The sequence below is a fragment of the Spermophilus citellus genome, assembly GCF_964194105.1.
Source record: "Spermophilus citellus genome assembly, chromosome: 14".
In the NCBI taxonomy this organism is placed as follows: domain Eukaryota; kingdom Metazoa; phylum Chordata; class Mammalia; order Rodentia; family Sciuridae; genus Spermophilus; species Spermophilus citellus.
The window spans coordinates 85609383-85631211 of NC_138194.1; the positions used below are offsets into that span (position 1 = coordinate 85609383).

Genomic DNA, 21829 nt, shown 5'->3' on the forward strand with positions numbered 1-21829 from the left:
TGCCAGACATGGGATTATAGGATTTAATGGTGGCCTCCTGGATTTCAGTCTTGCTTTGGTCCAATTCCTCCTTAGTATTCCTTCCTTTTGGAATGAGAATGTTTATCCTATACCTTTGTATATTAGAAGTATGTAACTTTCTTTTTGCTTGTATAGAGGCTTACAGCTGAGAGTTTATTTTGAGCTTCAAAGGAAACTATGAACTTTTAAGTAATGCTAGAACTGTTAAAACCATTCGGACTCGTGATGATTAAACTAAATACATTTTGCACTGGGAGATAAGCATAGGCCTTTGGGGAGCAGGGGTAGAGTTTTATACTTTAGATCTGAAATATCTCCCAAAGCTTGGTCCCCAGATGGTGATACCATAAAGAATAATAAAATCCTGTCACCTGCAGAAAATGGATAGAATGGGAGAACATCATGTCAACTGAAACAAGCCAGACACAGAAAGATATGAGTGACATGTTTTTTTTCTCATATGGGTAAACTTTAAAAAAAAAAAAAGATGACCTGAAAGAAGAGAGATTAATTATAGGGTCTGGGAAGTGGGAGGAGAGGGGAGAGGAAGAACAGACAGTAGAAGAATGGATGGACATGATCAATGCACAATATAAGCATGTAAGAAATAGCACAGTGAACCCCATTAATTTGTACAATTAAAATGTGTCGTAATTTTTTTTACAAAGCATAAACCTAAATTGTTTTCCTTGAGTGTTTCTTAGCTTCAAAGACAAAACTTCCATCCTCTTCTCCTACCTGCTCCCTCCCCACAAAATAAGTACCTCAAACCTAAATTTAAAAAATTAACGCCATGCCAATGCAATGGCATATGCCTGTAATTTTAGCAGGAAATTATGTCAGGAGGATGGCAAATTTAAAACCAGGATCAGCAACTTAGCTGAAACCCTGGCTGAAAATAAAAAAGTATTAACTCAGTGGTTAAGCAACCCTGGGTTCATTCCCCAGTACCTCCCCGACACACATACATACATACACACACACACACACACACACACACACACACACACACAGTATTAATTCTAAAGATAAAAAGTTATTAGAAACAGAAAACAAATGAAGACTATTTGGTAATGCTAACTTGAGGTAAAATAAAAAGAAAGATACTAGATAACATGTTCTTTACTTTAAAAATTTGGAATACAAAAGGATTTTTGTTTTGGCATTTTTATCTGTGAGATTCATAGTTTAACCTTCTGTTTTTAGCTATGATTAAAATGCCTACCTTCTGCTTTTGGAATGGCAGGGTATATCATGTTTAAGGCTGTTTTCTTCAATTTGCAATGTATGATTGAAGGATCCATCTAATTCCTGTACTGTCACTTTAAGTGGTCCCTTAAAAAAATATAAACATACTGTTTGAAAATTGTGCTAGAAAAAACATCAATATGTATACTTACTTGTATAGACAGACACATGTATAAAGATATAAAATAATACTACCCAAGATGTGTATCTACAAACACACAAGAGCATCTGGTGACAAAGAAGAGAGGAAATGGGAGAATCTGAAACCTGCTCTGTAGCCCCTCTTCCCTTCATGGACTCATGGTATTTTTCAATTCATTCTCTGCAAAGTTAGAAACTTCTAACCAGTAACCTTATACCTAAACCCTTCCTATACTGAAAATGGAGAGCAATACAAAAGGCCCTTTGGAAAAACAACACTTACCACATACTTCTGAGTTCCAGGAGATGTATAATCTTGTTTTATTTCCAACTCTAAGACATTTCGTTTTCTATTAAATGCAAAACTTCCATAAAATTTTACCACGCCACTTTGGTCTCTGAAGAATTGTAAAGGAAATTTTACATGCTGAAATGAATATATACTAAACAAAATAAGTTATTCACTGTAGTTTAAAAATTTTCAAATGTATTATCAGGAGTTCAAAGCTTGAAAGCAGACTTTATTATAAACCAGGTGGCAAAGTATTCAAAAACCTTGTGAAAAATGCTTCCCCAGATTTAAACAAAATTTTTGAAACATTGAGAAATTTGTGTTTTGAAAAAAAAAAATTCTACCAGATTATTAAAATGTTCTTAAAATGAAAAATGCAAAAATTGCAAAATTCCAAGATACTATTCAAGTTGTGCCAATTTCTAACCACATCTAAAGGTCACCAGACCATTTCATCTTACAAGTTTGCTACAGGCTGTCTGGTAGATTATTTACCTCATCCACTAGCAAACCTATTTTTTACTTGCATATTAAAAAGTACTTAAAATATGACAAATTTTATAAAAATAAGCATGTTTGTATATATACATATATGTGTATCTCAATGATTAGCAGCAGTTTTAGAGGAAACAATTCACAGACATTTCCACTATTTTACAAATATTAACAGTTCATACATACTCCCCCTACACCCCAAATCCTTCTTCTTTCATCTTCCCTTTAAACATACCTTACTCCCCCACCCCACTCTGTAGAAATGCTATTGAAAAGGATACACCCACTGCTTTATTAAGGGCTGGATATCTTTGCCAGAGACATTTGAAATGGATTTCAAAAACCCAGATGTGGAAACCAACATCTGACTCCACATATGTGACTGGAACTTCTGAGATGAAGCAGTACTAGCCAGGCTTAGCAATTTATTGAAAACCTTTAACAATAAAAGTATCATTTAGTAAGTTCATATAACACTGCTTTCTGTTGTATACTGTACCCATTTGGCATTATAACCTCATTATAGCCAACTGTAAAATACAATAATTTCACAACTTCTTATATAGATTGTTCTAGTTAAAGACTACAAAGCAGCAGAAACATGCAAAGATTTAAACAGCCAGAATACAAAAGCATTCTAAATGTAAACATTATTGAATAAATAATACAGTGAACAAAAAGTATTGGGTTTACTAAGAATTAGATCAACATCTAATACCTACAATTTATTCTGGTGAGTTTTATAGAGAAACTAAAAATTAAGGACTTAAGAATATTCATTAGCAGTCTAATACTTTCAAGACTTAAGCATGAATCTTAAATTTTGTGCCTTTTCTATTTACAAAAGGTGGGGAGACAGCTGGAGGTGTTCATCAGTGTTCGAGTTCCTCCCAAGCATGTGTGAATTCCTAGGTTTGAGCCCCTGAACTACAAAAATTAAATAAAAAGTAAATACACAACCAGAGAAATGAAAAATTGTACACCACTTATGTACTATGAATCAAAGTACATTCTGCTGTCATGTATAACTAATTAGAATAAATACATAAATAAATTATATAAAAAAAAAGTAGGTCTAGGGATATAGCGCAGTTTGTAGAGTGCTTGCCTTGCATGCACAAGGCTCTGGGTAAAATCCCCAGTACCAAAAAGAAAAAAAAAGTAAATACAAATAGTCACTAGGATTTATACTACTGTAAAAAGTTGAATGGCTCTTTATAGATCATTTTCTCATTTAATATTTCCTTTTTCCAACCTAAAGGCAAAATGAATGATAAAAGAATTAAACTTAACTTTAAGATAAACTTAAAATGCTTTCTCTTTCTGTTTTGGGAGACTAAGGAAGAAGTACTGCAAGTTCAAGACAAGCCCCAGCAACTTAGCAAGGCCCTAAGTAACTTAGTGAAACTATGTCTCAAAATAAAAAATAAAAAGGGATGAATATGTGGCTCAGTGATAAAGTGCCTCTGGGTTTAAACCCCAGTACCAGAAAAAAAAAAAAAAAAAGGCATTAAATGTTGTTTTTTTCCACCTGCCTCTCGGAATGCTACTATCATTTATAATGTACCTATATGATCTCTACTATCTCATCTACCATACTGTTAACTACTTACACCTGAACATATTTAAAAGTATGGCAGAATTTAACAATAGCAAAAAATAAGCACCTGTTAAATGGGTTTGTTTTTTTTTCTATTGCTAGTATTTTTAAATGGAATTTCATCCTTATTCTTCTAATTACTGCAGAATACAAAATAATGACTAAATAGGTTTGACCTTCATCTTCACATCCTAATTTCATCTTCATAATAATCATGTGCTAAGTAGCTTAGGTACTGACACCATTCTATTCTTGAGAAATGCAAATTAACAAGTTATTTAGTAGCAAATAACAGTATAAACCCAGATTCCTAGAGAATAATACTCATTATAAACATATAAATTTATCTCTTCTTTTGTTAAGTTCTTAATTTTAGTACTTACTTGTAGCATAAATTCCATGCTGATTCTATTTTCAATCAATCTCATCACAAGATGGGCTTTACACTGAAACATAGTGTAGTATTCCCAGGACAGTGTATGCGGATGCTTTATGGAAAAGTGTAGATGGGATGCTGGACTAAACAACAACAACAACATAAAGATGTATTTAATAAAACACATTTGACTATTAATTAAGCACTAAATTTCATGGCCACATCAAAAGCCTCATGGGAATACCTAACATATTTCCTTAGTACTAAGAAACATCTAAAAATCAACTTAACTAGAAGAAAATTATGATATTTTCCTAACGCACATAAAGGAAAACTTGAAAAAATAGAAATACATGACAAACTCATAGATGGGAAGACATAATACTGTATATATAAATTCTCACCAAATCCAGAAATACAATCAATGCAATTCCAACCAATATCCCAATACTAAACCATGCATAAAAATACATTCAAGGTAAATTGCATAAAGTATAAATCTACCAAGAAAAAAAAAGAAATTTTTCTCTTCATAATCCCAGAGTGGGAGAAATTTTCCTAAGAAAAATGTGAAATCTGAACAACATGAATACCAGATTGACTATGTAAAAATTTAAAATTTTGACAAGATAAAAAAGATCATTAGTTAGAGAAACGTACAGTCTAGTAGAAAAGTAGAATTTCTACATGATCAAATACCTTGAAGAAGAATTGGGTAATCTGGAAATTACCCATTTTAAAAATTTGAATCAATATATTAGCCTTCAAAAATGTATCAAATTATACTCTTTGAATCAATATATAAATAGTGGCCCTCCAAAAATTCACATTAAAACTTAATCCCAATGTAACAGAATTAAGAGGTGTGACCTCAGGGAGATGATTATGAGGGCTCCCCACCCTCCATGAACAGGATCAGACCTTAGTAAAAGGGTCTCAAGGGTAAAGGGAACTTATTTGCCTGTCTGTCCCTTAGGTCATATGATGACACAGTGTTTCTCCCCTCTGTAGGCTGCACAACAAGATGCCTTCTTGGAGGCAGAAAGCAACCCTCCTCAGATATCAATTTTGTCTGTCCCTCAAGCTTGAACTTTCCAGCTTCAGCTTCCCCAGGGTTAATAACCATGAGAAATAATTTCCACTGTTTACAAATTAGCACCTATGTGATCTCTAATATCTCATCTACTATATTAACTACTTAGTTACAGTAGCATAAACTAAGACAAGTATTATGTGTGCTTAAAAGCATGGCATACTGGAGCTGGAGTTGTGGCTCAGTGGTAGAGCGCTTGCCTCACATGTGTGAGGCACTGGGTTCGATTCTCAGTACCACATATAAATAAATGAATAAAATAAAGGTCCATCAACAAAAAAAAATTTAAAAAAATCGCATGGCATATTGAAATTTAAAGTATTTTAACCAATCCAATATTTATAAAATTATTTTTATATTTCACTTATTACTTTTTTAAAAAAAATTTATTTTTTAGTTTTTTTTTTAATTTTTAATATTTATTTATTTTTTTTAGTTCTCAGCAGACACAACATCTTTGTATGTGGTGCTGAGGATCGAACCCGGGCCGCACGCATGCCAGGCGAGCGCGCTACCGCTTGAGCCACATCCCCAGCCCTCACTTATTACTTTCAACCTTTTGAGCACAGTGGGTTTATAAGCTTTAGAAATAAACAGTAACAAGGCAAATGCTAAGGCAAAATGGAATAGTATGTAAATCTTAAATGGAATGAAGCAAGTTAATGTAGTTACAGAGATTGTTTTCCAATACTTCTAAATTTTCTTGAACTCTTGAAAGAATATTTTTCATGTACAAATTTTTAAAATTAAACATATAACAAAAACTAATAAATGAGTGGGACTAATATAAAACCACTGAGTATAAATACTAAGGAACAATGGGAATGCCCTAATTATACTAGGAAACTGCTAAGCATCAGGCACTCAGGAGAAGAAAATAAAAGAAATTAAAATTTACTGAGTGCTTATTATATATATAGCTTTACCTCAAGTAATCCTTCACAACCAACCACTTTAAGGTGAATCATTACTGGTAATGTATAAATACATTAAAACACACACATGCACATACACATAAAGGTTATGTAATTTTCTTTAACTGCTAATTTAACAATAAAAGTCTAATTTGCCTAACTCTATAAATTCCCTATACTTTGGAATATTATTCAGACATAAAAATGAATGACCTTATAATTTTTGCTGGTAAATGGATAGATCTAGAGACTACCATGATAAGTGAAATAAGCCATTCTCAAAAAACCAATGGCAGAATGTTCACACAATGGGGGCAGGGGAGAGGAATAGAAGTTAGGTGGATTAGACAAAGGGTAATAAGGAGAAGGAAATAGGGATGGAAACAGAAAAGACAGTAGAGTAGTATGAATTAGACATAACTTTTCTGTGTTCATATATGAATACACCACCAGTGAAATGCCACATCATGTACAACCACAAGAATGAGAGCCTAACTACAATAAGTTATACTTCATGTATGTATAATATGTCAACACAAACTCTACTGTCCTGTGTATCTAAAAAGAACCAAAAGGGGCTGGGGATGTGGCTCAAGCGGTAGCACGCTCGCCTGGCATGCGTGTGGCCCGGGTTCGATCCTCAGCACCACATACCAACAAAGATGTTGTGTCCGCCGAGAACTAAAAAATAAATATTAAAAAATTCTCTCTCTCTCTCTCTCTCTCTCTCTCTCCCCCCCCCTCACTCTCTCAAAAAAAAAAGAACCAAAAACAATAAAATAATTAATTCCTATTCTTCCCCACTGACAATTTTATCACAGTGACCATCTGCAACAACAACAAAAAGGATTACCACTTGCAAAACTTTAATTATCTTAATATTTGCTGTTCTTTGAGCACTTCAGGCACTATGATTAACCCTATGAGTCCTACGTAAAAATTTGCTTTTAAATAACTAAAATACATAGGGTTATAAAGGAAACTAATTATAATGATAGTTATTCAAAATATTAAAAATTATGATACTCCACTGAATATGCAAGTTTACTTATTAAAAAACAACAAGATCTAGCAAGAGTCTGCTGTAGTCATTTTGAGGTAGTGATGAATACAAGGATATATAAACATATCTGCTACCAGCGATAATGTGACAGAAAAACTCCTATGATTTCTACTGATGACAAAGTAACACATATTGTTAATACTACAATAGTCTATTGCCAACATCCCTAATGAAGGAAATGAAAAATTTTAGTTTATGGTTAGGGAAATTAGGAAATTTTTACTTCACTTCAATCCATAGTTCTTTAGAGAATCTATGAACTTTAGATGAAAATTCCTGCCAGCACCACTGTGTTGTTGTAATTGACTATCTTGAGAATCACAGCCTCAGGAAAAGAGTCTCCTGTGTATCTCCTTTGCTAGCAAAGCAAAAAACTTTTTTCCTTTTTCTGAAACCGTGTCCTCATTACTGGATTGGCATCAGGGACAAGGACCAAATTTTCAGTAACAAACTGGCAACCTAGATGGGACTTGAGAACACTTCCCTCTCCAGTTTTCTTGGGCAGGTCTAGTATTCCCAGCAATCCCTCTTCCATACTGAGGATTCAAGGTGGCTGGTCACCTTGTTAGAGAGCCAATGGCTAGAAAATTAGGAGACTGAGGGAGTCTGCCTCAGGCTGAACAGGAGGAGCTGTTCCCATGAGTAAAGGGAAGGACTGAGGGACCATCTAAGCAGCTATCAAGCTCTTTTGGCTTGATATTTTAGAAAATAAATATTATCTTGAATTTTAGAAAATTCTTGCCTTCTCTCTCTGAACTGTATAGATTGCTCCATCAATTGTTCAACTGTGAGAAAAAGGAAAATGAATGCTGTAAAGTTGGGACACCCTTAGCCATTTGCATGATTTCTGCCCTATGTATTCCTTGTCCAGTCACCCACCAACTGCTACCACAGACATCTGGACTGCCACGATGCTAAATATCCTTAACTGTCATTGTCCCACCTGATAAAGGAAGAAGGACTTTGTGTCACTTCTCTCCAACTTTGCTCTCTAGAAGGAAGCAACTTGGAGATGTAGTTACCCATTTTTCCATAAAAATGGAATGTAGAAATTGACAGTGGGGAAATGTAACAGTACTCCACTTCATGCATTAAATATAAAATTTTGCTGCCCTGTCACTATGACTTATTTTTTAAACAGACATGTTTCTTTCTTTTCTTCTCCCCTTCTTCCTCCCTAATCCTTTCTTTCCAATCTGGGGAGGGAGAGGGTAGGATTACCATTCTTCCTCATCCTAGGCATTCCTGTGCTTAAGCACACACAAGAATGAAGTAATCAGGTGATGCAGAAGATCTAAGAAATCTCCCAAACTAACAAGCAAATTAAGACACCCCCCCCCAATCTAGGGTACACCTAGAATGTAGCCTTTGAATCCCCCAATAGGCAGATTCCTTTAGGACCGGAGTCCCATTTGTTTCCCCTTTCCTAACAGAGTAATAAAACTTTTTTTTTTCCTTTTTCCAAAACAAAAACAAAAAGTGGCTGTCTCTTTTAGTGACTTGATAACAGAGAAGACAGGGAGAAGGAAGAGTGAGGGAAAAAATAGGAAAATAGCTACTCAGGTAAATAGGAAGCTTATTTATTTGGGGGTAGGATATCTTGATGCTGAAATTATCCACTTAGACTTAAAACAAATCTGGTATAAAAGCAAAATACTCGTTTCCATTATTTTTAAACTTTAATAAGAACAGTATGACACAATAGCATTAAGAAGTAATCACAGAAAATAGCCTAATTTTTTTTAAACTCTTTTTTTTTTCAGTTTGAATTCATTTGTAGCCATTTCATGAGATAAACATAGAAAACAAATGAAAGGAATATTCATAGCATTAATGGTTTTGCATACTATCGGTACTTCTTTGGCCTTGCAGGGGCCTCAATAAAAACACAAGTGATCTAAGAGTGACTCCATGAAATAAGGCTCATATCTTGGAACAGAAAACTTACTTATCCTTCTCTTTTCCTCCACCAAATATGGGATGTAGTAAAACTCCCCCAGTTTTTAGTTCATATGCCACTATTTTATCTAGCTCCTAAAAAAGACAAAAAAAAATGGGAGTTAAAAACTTTCACAAACCAAATTTTAGAAATAAACCATAAATTCTCTTTACTGGCACCAGAATATAAATTTTATAAGATAAATGAAATGCATCTGCAGAATAGTTAATGTTCTTATAAATAAAGCGAACTATACAGCTGGCTGAATGCTAAAAGCCAAACAGCATTCTTTACTTTGTGACTTCAGGGCTGGCCAGCAGCCTGGCAACTTTTCCTTATGGCTCTTCTCAACCTCTCTGACCTGTCTTCCAACTTTATTTTTTCCTTCTCAGTATTTTGCTTCTGAAGACTTAGACAAGTAAAAAGAAAAGGGGATAAATTATGTTAGAAATCTATAATTTTAAAACATCTCTAGTTTTCTCTAATATGACATAAATCAAACTCATGAATAACTTAAACAATATAACAATGCCTGACACAAGTAGGATGTAATTTTTTTCTCCTTCTGAAATGAAGAAGTGGCTCTAACAGTTCTGAATGTGTAAATTCTTTCAACAGTTCTAGATGCGTGAAGTCTTTTTAACAATTAACTTTTGGGCTTGGGTTTATGCCTGAATGATAAAAATATATAAAATAATAAAATGGGGAAAATGAAGGAGGCTATTTAATGAGAACATTACAACTGAGAAGAATATAAGCATGACATAATTAAAACATATATGACTAGAATGGAATATGCAAAATAGATGTTTTAATTTTTTTCTAAATGTTTAAATAACAGGAAAAAGGTATAACAATAGAGAACATATAAGCATTAAAGGAATAACTAGCCTGTATTAAGCATTCATCATGTGCAAAACGCCATGCATGATATAGTGTGCCACAACCCTTGACAACAGGGTAAACACTATTTCACTCCTTACACAGATGAAGCTTAGAAAGATTAACCAGTCACAAAGCCAGACTAATTTGCAAAGCACAGGTACAAAAGACCACTATGAGGAGCTGGGATATATCTATTGACCAACTTGATGATTAGAGAGTTTAAATATTCTTCTCCTTAGGGAAAAGTTGTTAGGGGCCGACATTGACAATAAAAACTAGATAAAACAGATAACTAATTTTTTTTCTCAGTGAATTAACACTCATTTTACGAGGGAAAATTAGAGATTTTTCAAGTTATGTTTTACAGTCATTAAAAATAAAGCACATGATGGGAGCTGGGGTTGGTAGAGTGTTTGCCTAGCACGTTGGGAAGATCTGGGTTCAATCCCCAAACCAAAAAGAAAGCAAAACAAAATGAGCACATCTAACTTGGAAACCAAGAAAATACTAATGTATCTTACTGACTTATGAGTGTGTAAGGGATCTAGCTATTATTACCTCTTTAATCCAATGGTGGTACTCATTAACACCAAAAGTTTTCTTCATCCAAAGTCCATAAATATAGCCTGAAATTCCCTTCAGCACCCATTCATCAGACCTAAGCAAAAAGTCAACATATAAACTTATTTTTAATCATAAAACTCTTCAGATGAAGTAAAAAAGAATAATGCAACTAGTATGAACCTCCTCCAGCCTTCTTAAAGAAAAGGAAAGTGATTAACAAATTATTGGGCTCCTAACTTCCTCTGTCTGATTTGCCCATTCATTATGCCTTTTTTTTTTTTTTACATCTGGCTTAATCTTTAATTATAAGACTACTTTCCAATCTTATTTCAAGTATAATTTATCAATAGATGTGCTCTATTTCAACAGTGTTGCTTCTCTCTTTACCAACTCTGCTCTGACCATCTGCCTCTTTAGAAATACTTGTGAATAACAAGGATTGCACTGCTCAGTTCAACATTCCACTTTCTATTACTGCTAATCCAATGCATAATTTTCTTTTTCTCTCTTTTTATGGGGGCAGGGGGAATTGAACTCAGAGGGGCTTTAACACTGAGCCACATTCCCACCCTTTTAATTTTTGTTTGTTTGTTTTGTTTTGTTTTGAGACAGGGAATCACTAAGTTGTTTAGGCTAGCCTCAAACCTGTGATTCTCCTACCTCAGCCTCATGAGTCTCTGGGATTACAGGCGTGTGCCACTATGCCTATCATGTTCAGGCACCATTCTTTAATTAAACTATATAAAATGTTAGGAAAATTATAAATCAGAAATGTTCCCCTTTCCCATTTAGCAAGAAAGAATAACAAGCCAGGATTTATACAATAGGTAGAGTACAAAATGTTTGCAATTAGAAATTGTAATCTTCAAGAAATTTTTTTGTATTCTTTCAAACTCATCTCAAGCTAAACAAAAAGAAAATAGAAGGGTTTGGTGGCTTTTTTTTTTTTTTTTTTGGGGGGGCAGTGCTGAGGATTAGACCCAGGGCTTGGTACATGCTAGGCAAGTACTCTATCACTGAGACATACTTATAGTCCAAAAAAATATTCTCATCTCTCCTTTCTTTCAAGCAATGTGGTACACAGTTGAATACTAGCAAGGAACTCCCTATATCATTAACACTATTGTGGAGAATTATTTTGCTTTAAACATTACCTTGAACATTTCCAACTGCTGTGAGCACTAGCATCAGAATTCTCACTATAGTTTTGTGCACATTTAAGTCTATTCTTTAAGAAATTGTGTTTAAAAATCTGACTTTATTACAGAAGCAATTATACTGATTTTTACAGCCAAAAAGTTAGGATGAAATTTAAATTCATTACTTTTCTAAGATATACACAGAGAATAGTATCTTTTAAGTTAGTTATCTACAATTAGAGCAAAGGTCAGCTTACACTGCAAGAAAAGAGAAATAAACCTTTCTGATTCAATTTCTTATTTGAATTGAACCCAGAGGTAATGTAAACATTAAAATGACTTACCAAGACATTCTGGATATGAAACATCCAAAAAACTGCTGGGCCAAGGACTGGGCTAAACACCTTCTAGTCAAAGGTGTCTCATCTATAATCATGGCACTGTGTAGAAGATTTGTGCTGAAATTTAAATGAAGAGGAAGTTAATTAAAATCAAGAAATCATTATTCAGTCAAAATAAAATAATCAATAATTAAATAATCATACTTTTAAAATAATTGAATTAAAGTTAAACACAAAAGATAAAAACCAGAAAAGTTTCCCAGAATACTTTCTAATCTTTTCAGAACCTGGCTGAAATTTATAGTCTTAACTGCTGCTTAACACAGGGAACAATGCTATGCATAGTGGCACATGCCTGAAATTCCAGCGACTGGGGAGGGTGAAGCAGAGGAATCTCAAGGGCCACCCTGAGCAACTAAGCAAGAATCTTTCTCGAAATAAAAAATAAAAAGGACTGGGGATGTAGCTCAGTGGTAAAGCTTCCTGATTTCATTCCCAGTAACAAAAAACAATAAAACAACAACAAAAAAACCCTTTCCTAATAATTACTAACTTTGGACTTTCCAAACAACACTCTGAGGAATGCCTATTTTACACATGAGAAAATTTAGACACAAGGAAGGTAAAATAACTGACTTTGAAACATAAAACAGACATTTGGAATTTTCCAAAAAAGGAGTAAAAGAAGAGAGGCAGGTAAGGAAGTTTAAGAAAGAAGGAAAAGGAGAGAATGAAAAACAAATCCTCTCTACTTTTTTCCATGAACAAGTTTCTGATGATATCAGCATATTTTTAAATATTACTAGAAAAACTAAACTATGGGTATGATTTTTAAAAATTTATAAACAAAAAAAGAGACTAAAACATGCAAAATATTAACATCTATTAATTCTGGATGAAGATAATGAGTCTTTAAAGTTACTTTAAAATTTTCTTCATGTTTTTCTACAATTTTAAATTTTAAAAACACAATATTTTCTTCAACTCAATTACATTTTAATTAAGGGGAGAAAGTTCATACCTCACAGTAACGCTGCCCATAAAAATCAGAAAGCTTTCCTCATATCACTATTCTACTTTAGGCATTTCAAATGTGAAGAGATACCAACCTAAAAATGCTCATGGAAGCATAAGCAGCCACTTCAACATAAGCCTCATCAATGAATACAGTCTTAAAACACGAGTATGGATATCGACATGTAAGAATTTCTTCATAAAATTCAAAAACTTCATGAAGGTATGACGTGGTATGTTTAAGCAATGGAAGAAGTTGGGGTAAACAAAAATGAGTAACCTGAAAATAAAAAGCCAAGGAGGTCATCTAAATGTAAGGGTTAACTTTTATATTTTAAATTTCCTAAATTTCAATTCTCTCTCTCTCTCTCTCTCTCTCTCTCTCTCTCTCTCTCTCTACATATATATATATATATATTTTTTTTTCCAATTTCATAATCCTGACAGTAAATGCTATGATAAAATTATTAATTACTTTTTTAATCACCTTTACCAAATATTCATTCTATTGAAAATACTAAATTCATGATGGATTATAAATCTGTGAAATGCTTAGACCTATTAAAAATAAAACTCTGGTTCCAAATTAAACTAAAATTTCTTCTGATAGGAATACATAAAAAGAATTTTCAAAACCTACCTCTTATTTATAAATATCTAACCTATTGAATACTATGCATTTTTTAGCACTCTCTTAATAATTTTTCTTTTGCAGGTGCTGGGGATTGAACCTAGAGCCTTGCACATGCTAGTCGAGTGCTCTATCACTATGCTATATCCCCAGCCTCCCATCCTAGTACTTTAGTTAATGCTAACCAACTGCATATAAAGAACAATTACTATATTTGGCCTCTAAAATCTCAAATACATAATGAAAGCTACCGAAGCTTATTGGTAGTTAGGAGATAAGAAATGCTCACAATACAAGTAGCAATTTTGGTTTTCTTATTAGGTAACAGTTCACCAGTCACAGAAGTATCACCGTCTCATAAGATAATTCTATGCCAAATTAATGACTTCAACAACGGCACAGAAGAGAATACCCAGGAAGGTTTCATATAAGAAAAAGAATCTGAGGTAATCATTTTAAGTTAGATAAAAGTTTGGTACATCACAACAGGAAAAGGGAATATCCGAGATGGAGAAATAAATAGACTATTTCAAATATATTAAAATTTTAGATTTTTTACAACATGGTGCTTAGTATTCTAAAAAATTCAAGTATAATCTGATTAGAGTATAGACTGATGTCTACTAATTCTGTTCACTATTAATGTCTTCTTTTTCCTTAACATGTGTTTATGAGTGTTCAAGTCCCATCTCTGGAATCTGAAAAATCACATATTCAAAATTAAAAGGCAAGCCAGGCACAGCTGCACACGCTGGCAATCCCAGCAACCTGGGAGGCTGAGCCAGGAGGATTGCAAATTCAAGGCCAGCCTCAGCAACTTAATGAGACCCTGTCTCAAACTAAAAATAAAAAAGGGTTGGGGATGTACCTCAGTGGCAAAGTGCCCTTGGATTAGAACCCCAGTACCAATAAATAAATAAACAGAATTTGAAGCGCAGGACTTATTCTCACTTCATTGTATTCAGAAAAGAGAAAAAAAGACTGAGGCAGGGTTCAAATTCTAGTCAGCAAACTCATGAAGACTTCTTTCCTTTTGAGAGGAATTCATTCAAGAATTCATGTCATTAAAATGTAATTAACAGTTTCTAAAAATAAAAAATAATATATATTTTCTCTCTAATGATATTCTTGAAAGCTGGAAGATGAGTTAACAAAGACATTATTTCATTAATACTCTTCATTTAACAAGAAATGAAAGGATAGAAGAGAGTGAGAGGGGAGAAGCTATGACTTACCTCATGCATATACGGATCTACAAGTATTTCAAAAGGTCCAATGGCCAAGGAGATGTTTGATGCTGCTGTAGGAATGGTAAGCATGTAATGGAAGGTCTTCTTCCTCATATCATGGGTATACACTGTCTCTACCAAATCTCCATTGGATATAGCCACCATAGCAGCATCTACTGTAAATTCTAATTTCCAGGTACATAATTCAGAGTATGAATCAACACACGGGAACCAAAATCTAGAACAAAGATTGACAGTATAGAAAATACATTGAAAGTGTATCCTACATTGTTGTCTCCACATCTAAGTTATTTTACCATTTCTAAAAATGTATAAAAAGATATTTTATTTCACTGATGAAGTTTTTACTCTGAGTTTTCAAAGAATCTGATTTAAAAAAAAAAAAACTTCCAAAAATCATTTGGCAATATTTAAAAAATATATTGTGCGGCAACTCCAGTTCAAATGATAAACAGTTAAGCAATTCCTACTTTTTAAGTTAAAAATAATTTTAACTTGTATAATCACAGTTATTTTTTATGTAGCATTCATTTGAGAAATTAAAAAGTTTATAATTAAGTTTTATGAAACATAATTAATATTCAGAATCTAGTCTGGAAGTATGGAAGTTGCTTTTTTTTTTAATATTTATTTTTTAGTTTTCGGCAGACAAAACATCTTTGTTTGTATGTAGTGCTGAGGATCGAACCTGGGCCGCACGCATGATAGGCGAGCGTGCTACCGCTTCAGCACATCCCCAGCCCCTGGAAGTTGCTTTTTGATATTATGTGATATACTGCATAATTTCACACTGAGTACTAATAAAACAAGATACAAAATTTATTTGACTGTCAATTCAGGTCAGGTCTTATTATGGTTTTAGGGTTGGTACTTGGTAATGAAACATAAATGGGCTTAGAGAAGTTAATAATACAAGGAGAGTAAACTTACTATAAAACATTTCAGTAACGTGTAGCAAATTACAGAGTATATGAATGTATGAACTACAATTACACACAAAGATGTAGGTAAATTTCACTATCAATTTTCAACAAAAACAGCCAAATATAAAGAGCATAATACATATGACTCCATTTATATCAAATTCAAAAACAACTAAACTGGCATTTTAGAAAATAATATAGTTGGAAAACAGAATGCTCTGTGGAAACAATGAATGGAGGCAAGCAAAAGGGGTGTCTGTGATGCTGGTGATGTTTTTCTTCTTAATTTGAGATATGGATTAAATGAGTTCATTCACTTGTGAAAATTTATTGAGCTTTACATTTAAAATTTCTGTAATTTTCTGCATTTTTTTAAACTTCCATATAAAGTTAAAGAATCAAGTAAGATAATTATTTTAGAACAACAGACTTCAAAAGAAAGAGGAAAAGGAAAGAAACAAGACTGAGGAGGAATAACTAGATTAGGAAGAGGTATATGTTTGGGGAAATCAAATTCATACTTCTCATTTTACATTAAATGAATATATTACATGTACATTAATGATAAAATAAATTGAAAAATAAAATTAACTGAAATATATAAGAATTTATAATCTACCTTGTGGAATTTTGATACCCACAAGAGAAGACATGAGCACCTCTCTCTGCCATACTCCCCTCTACACTGGGTACCACAAAATGAAGACCTCCTTTTGGCTGATCCAAAGAAAAATTAATGTGTATCTTCAGAACCTTTAACTCTGCAACAAATAAATACACACATCTGTTGATATATAAATAACAGTGATCTATATACAGAGTTACACTGAATATAAAATGGGAGTCAAAGCCTGAATTTTATATTAAAAACCATACTATGTACCTTAGTTAGGCCTATTATTCTCTCTCCACTTATATTAACCCAAGAGCCTACCTCTACCAGTGTTCCTACTCCAATCAGTTTAATTGATGCTTACTGCTTTTCACAAAATACTGCTGCTCTGGTTATATCATATCCTCCTCTCAACATTTCTAACAACATACAATGCCCAAAGAAAAAATTTCAAAATTCCCACAATGCACATGCAGGCCTTTCCAGTCCAATCCCGAATTTTCTTTTCAAGTTTTTTCTTCTTTTACATTTCCCTAAAAATTGTTCACTGTAGTTGACTTTGGAGAGTACAGAAGAAAGACGTATAAGAACAGGACTACCCGTGAATTTGCATTTTTTTTTAAGCTTTTCATTATGTTTGATAAACATGTATTGCTTTCATTAATATTTTTAAAATTTTTACTTCAATTTATCTCCAAATATTACAATCATTTCAACAATGATAAACTTTAATGGCTGGTCCCTATATTGTATAACTTCCCTGAATTCTCCCACCCCCAGTCATATAGAAAGCAAAAACAAAAAGTCTTTAACTTTTTTATCTCAGTTAATTTTTTTAAGGCTAAATGAAGGCAGGCAAAAGCTTTTTATAATAATTATAATGGCTGAAAATGTACAATTTAGAAAGAATATGCTCTAAAGTATATAGAGTAAGTACCAGGAATCCTATGTTCCAGTTTTGACTTCACCAATAATTAGCTAAATGAAATTCAGTAGGCCATTACTCTCAGTAGATTTCAGATTATTATTCTATAAAATGAAGAAGCTGAACCAGATTATTTTTCAGGATCTATCCTGCTATAAGATGCTATAATTCTAAAATGATTTAATATGGCATAGGCTCTCAAATCTTGACAATTTGTCCTGTCCATCTTTTTTTAAAGTAAAAATTTTAAATTTAAAAAACAACAGTGATAGTGGCATGCCTATAACTCCTGATACTAAAATAGCAGAAAGACCACAAAGTTCAAGGCTAGCCTGGGCAACTACTGAGTAAGACCCAGTCTCAAAATTTAAAAAAAAATTTATAAAAGGGCTACAGATGAAGTTTAGTAGTTGAGTGCCCCTGGGTTAAATCCCCAGTATCACAAAAAAGACAGACAAAGTTTCCAACTCCTCTTCTTCCTCCTATATATTTAAACTGATTTATTTACAATTTAGATATCATTAATTTTCAAATCTCTGAATTTTACACGATTTTAATGTAGTCAATATATTCTTGGTACTTTACCATCAACGTGCTTCCATAGCTCTGATGGAACCTTAATGCAAAGTTCTCCATTTCCTGCATCAGGATCCACGGCACTAACTGCAGCTGCATATGCATTGGAAAAATAATTGAGATTCCTCCTGGAGAAAGAGGGGAGAAAAAATGATTTGTAATAACAGTAAGTTACATATTTCACCAAGATTCTTCTTAGATCTCATTTGACACCAATTATTTTTAAGCATAATATAATTCATAAGAATTACGATCCTTACATAGCTCCTAAGAATACTTTTTATCCAAGTTAACTTTTGCTCTACTCACCATGTTAGAAACTATTAAACTACAAAGATAATGGCATATATATATTTAGCTTACTGTTACATGACTATTATGAAACTGACACACTGACTGATGTGCCGAGAAGGCTCTTGAATGACTATTATTATGATCATCACATTCTTCATTAATTTTGGAATGTCAAAGTCACTATACTTTTCTACATTCTGAAAGTAAACAGACTACTCAATATATTTTTCTATTATGATAACTATGTAAAATAAAAGCTGTAAAACTTCAGAGGCAACCTAAAGACAGGAACTGTGGTTTTTCTGTTTTTTTCTGGTGCTGGGGATTGAACTCAGGGCCTTGCACATGGTAAGCACATTTTCTACCACTGAACTACATTCCTTGCCAATAACTGTTTTTTAACATATCATCTATTTCTTTCATTATTATCATACAATAAAAATGACCTTTTTATTTCCTTTTGGTATATAGTTCTATAAATTTTAACACATGTAGATATAAGTAACCACCACCATAATCATGATAAAAAACGTTGCCATCACCCTAAAAGAGTGCTACCCCTTGTGTCAAATAAATGGAATCATACAGAATGTGACCTTTTGAAACTGGCTTGTGCTATTCAGTATGTCTTCAAAATCGAGCCAAGTTGTTAGACGTATCAATATTGTGTTCCTTTTAACCAATTAATAGCATCACATTGCCTGACTCTACCACAGTTAATTTATCCTTTCACCAGCTCAAGTATACTTAGGCAATTTTCAGCTTTAGGCTGTCACAAATAGAGCTGCTATAAACATTTGTATTTAGGTTTTTTCTATCAATATAAATTTCATTTCTATAGTGTAAATAAAATACTTGTGAGTGACATTGAGGCATATGGTAAACATGTTTAACTTTCTAAGAATCTGCCAAACTGTGTTCCAGAAGAGTTGTACTATTGATATCCTTACCAGCAATATATGAAAGTACTAGTCCAAATCCTCACTAACATTTAGCATACCATCTCATTTTTTTTTTTTTTAAGAGTCGGGGGGGGGGGGAGAAAGAGAGAGAGAGAGAGAATTTTTTAGTATTTATTTTTTTTTTTAGTTCTCGGCGGACACAACATCTTTGTTGGTATGTGGTGCTGAGGATCGAACCCGGGCCGCACGCATGTCAGGCGAGCGCGCTACCGCTTGAGCCACATCCCCAGCCCATACCATCTCATTTTAAAACTATTTTATCTACATATTACAATGACTTTTCAATAAAATTTTAAAAACATGAAATTTGAGAGATAGCGACAGAACTTTTATCCCATTAACCCCAGTTATCTGTGAAATTCAAAAATAAAAATATGAAGGGCCACGGGTGTAGCTCAGTATTAGAGTGAGCTTAACATGCATTAGACCTTGGGTTAAAAAAATAAATAAAAGAAAAAAACTTTTAGACAAAAAATAATCCAGATTTAAACATTACACATTAGAGTGCTTAATTGTTCTTTATTAATGGGTAATTATTTTTACTTAATCTCATTTCCTGAGAAAATGTAAACTGGTCCAAATAAAATGGGCAAGTTATTATAAATGTACTCTATTGGGAAGCCAGTCATGAGGAACAATCTTCTGATAGTTTGGTTTTAGTATAGAAATGAAATGTCTTCTTTCATAACTCATGAACTCAGAAATTACTAGAGCAAGATTATAGGCTTTTGAATTTTCAGAAAAATTCTGTGAATTTTGCCCTATGACTACCACCATTTCCAACTCCCAGCTCTCCTCATGGAAACACAGCTTAAAAAGGAACAATGCTATAGAGGAATACTAAAAAACTAGTAAATTAAAGGAATCAAAAGAATTCTAAGAACCTATTACAGGTTAAGGACTCCTAATTCAAAAATCTAAGATCCAAAATATGAAATATTTTGACCATCAGGGATGGTCAACCAGTAAAGTCCATCTATGTAAATACCCCCCAAACTGAAAAACTCCAAAATCTGAAACATTTCTGATCCTAAGTATTTCAGGTAAGGGATAACCAATTCTTATTTATTAAACCATATTAAATTAAAATAACCTGATAATCCTTTGTTGAATAAAGAACATTTGTTTTTTAAAACTATAGGTGCAGATTTTTGCAACAGATATCAGCTATACTGGCTACTCATCCACAAAAAACAGTTTCCTGTGGCAAAATCTGTTTATTTTACAACTAAGAAGAGAGAAGTCTAACAAAGCAACAGACAGACACATACACACACACACACACACACACACACACACACACACACACACACACCAAAAAAAAAAAAAAAACATCCGAAGACCCACAGCTCCTTTGAAAGCGAACTATATCTATATCTATTTTATAACACATAAGATTCAAATTTTAAAAATGTATTTGGAAAAACTTCCAAGTGCTAAAATTATTTTACTGGAAAAAATTAACCCCCCCCAAAAAAAAGGGAAAGGAGAAATGTTACATAACCAATATGGTTTTTAATTCTTAAAAGCAATTTAACAAGTCAACTAACATACAGTTGAATAAGCAGAAATGTCTTTCATCTCTTATCTGAAATTTTCCTTCCTGCATATCCTTCTACAGTTCAAAGATGCTAAATCTGAGAGCACATTCTATCAAAACTGGGAGGAGCTGGTGCCTCAACTTTAAAACAAATAAGAAAAAAATGTGATAAAATAGTACATTACTTGTTTTGAGTATTAAGACATTTAGGGCTGGGGTTGTGGCTCAATGGGAGAGCACTTGCCTAGCATGTGTGAGGCACTGGGTTCAATTCTCAGCACCACATATAAATATATGAATAAAATAAAGATCCATCAATGTCTAAAAAAATTTTTTTAAAAAGACATTTAAGTGTATTAAGATCAAATTTTACCATGGAATTTTAAGTTTTATTTTTTAATTTCAAAACCACTACAAGTTAATTCTCATTTTAGTTTTATTGGAAACTTTATAGGTACATTAAAGAAAAGTTATTTTAGAAACAAGAAAGATAACTGTAGTGTCTGGGAACATGCTAAAGATGTTAACTAGCTGTATTTCCCAAAGTTTCCTTTAAAAATATAATGTGATCCATGAGAGATATTTTTTATATTCAATTGCCAAGAAAAGTAATATTTCTCCTGAATAATGTGTGTTTTTGTCTTGTGTCTTCTGAGTCTCATAAACAATATGTTTCCCTCTTTGTTATGACAACTAGAAATGAGAACCAAACCTGCAGTTTTCTTCTAAGAATCTTGTGGTAATTTAACAATGTGTATTCACCAACATCCATTTGTTTATCCTTTATGCCAATTTCATCATCTACCTTTTACAACTTTTGTCTAATAAAACTCTAAAACCAATTCCAAATTCTTTTTAAAACAAGTCATGGGATAATAAAATCAGAAAAAAAAAATCTCTCTTTAAAGAGTAGTAAAGATTTTGAAGTTAGGCAAAAAAGCAGGGGATGCTAATTAAACATTTACTAATGACCATGGCCAATAAAATTCT

The 21829-nt window shown here is 33.0% G+C and overlaps 1 protein-coding gene across 2 annotated transcripts in view; it reads right to left on the reverse strand.

The window, feature by feature from the left end:
* TAF2 (TATA-box binding protein associated factor 2) overlaps positions 1-21829 on the reverse strand; it is a 75462-nt gene that overhangs the window by 45207 nt on the left and 8426 nt on the right. For both annotated transcript variants that reach the window (XM_081266873.1, XM_081266872.1), the window contains exons 4-14: positions 18053-18171; positions 16549-16690; positions 14992-15223; positions 13221-13405; positions 12115-12228; positions 10626-10725; positions 9192-9277; positions 4181-4316; positions 2479-2633; positions 1694-1808; positions 1247-1356 (exon numbers count right to left, since the gene is read on the reverse strand). In XM_081266873.1, the coding sequence (XP_081122999.1) occupies positions 1247-1356; positions 1694-1808; positions 2479-2633; positions 4181-4316; positions 9192-9277; positions 10626-10725; positions 12115-12228; positions 13221-13405; positions 14992-15223; positions 16549-16690; positions 18053-18171 (1494 nt within the window). The remainder of the gene's footprint in view (positions 1-1246; positions 1357-1693; positions 1809-2478; positions 2634-4180; positions 4317-9191; positions 9278-10625; positions 10726-12114; positions 12229-13220; positions 13406-14991; positions 15224-16548; positions 16691-18052; positions 18172-21829) is intronic.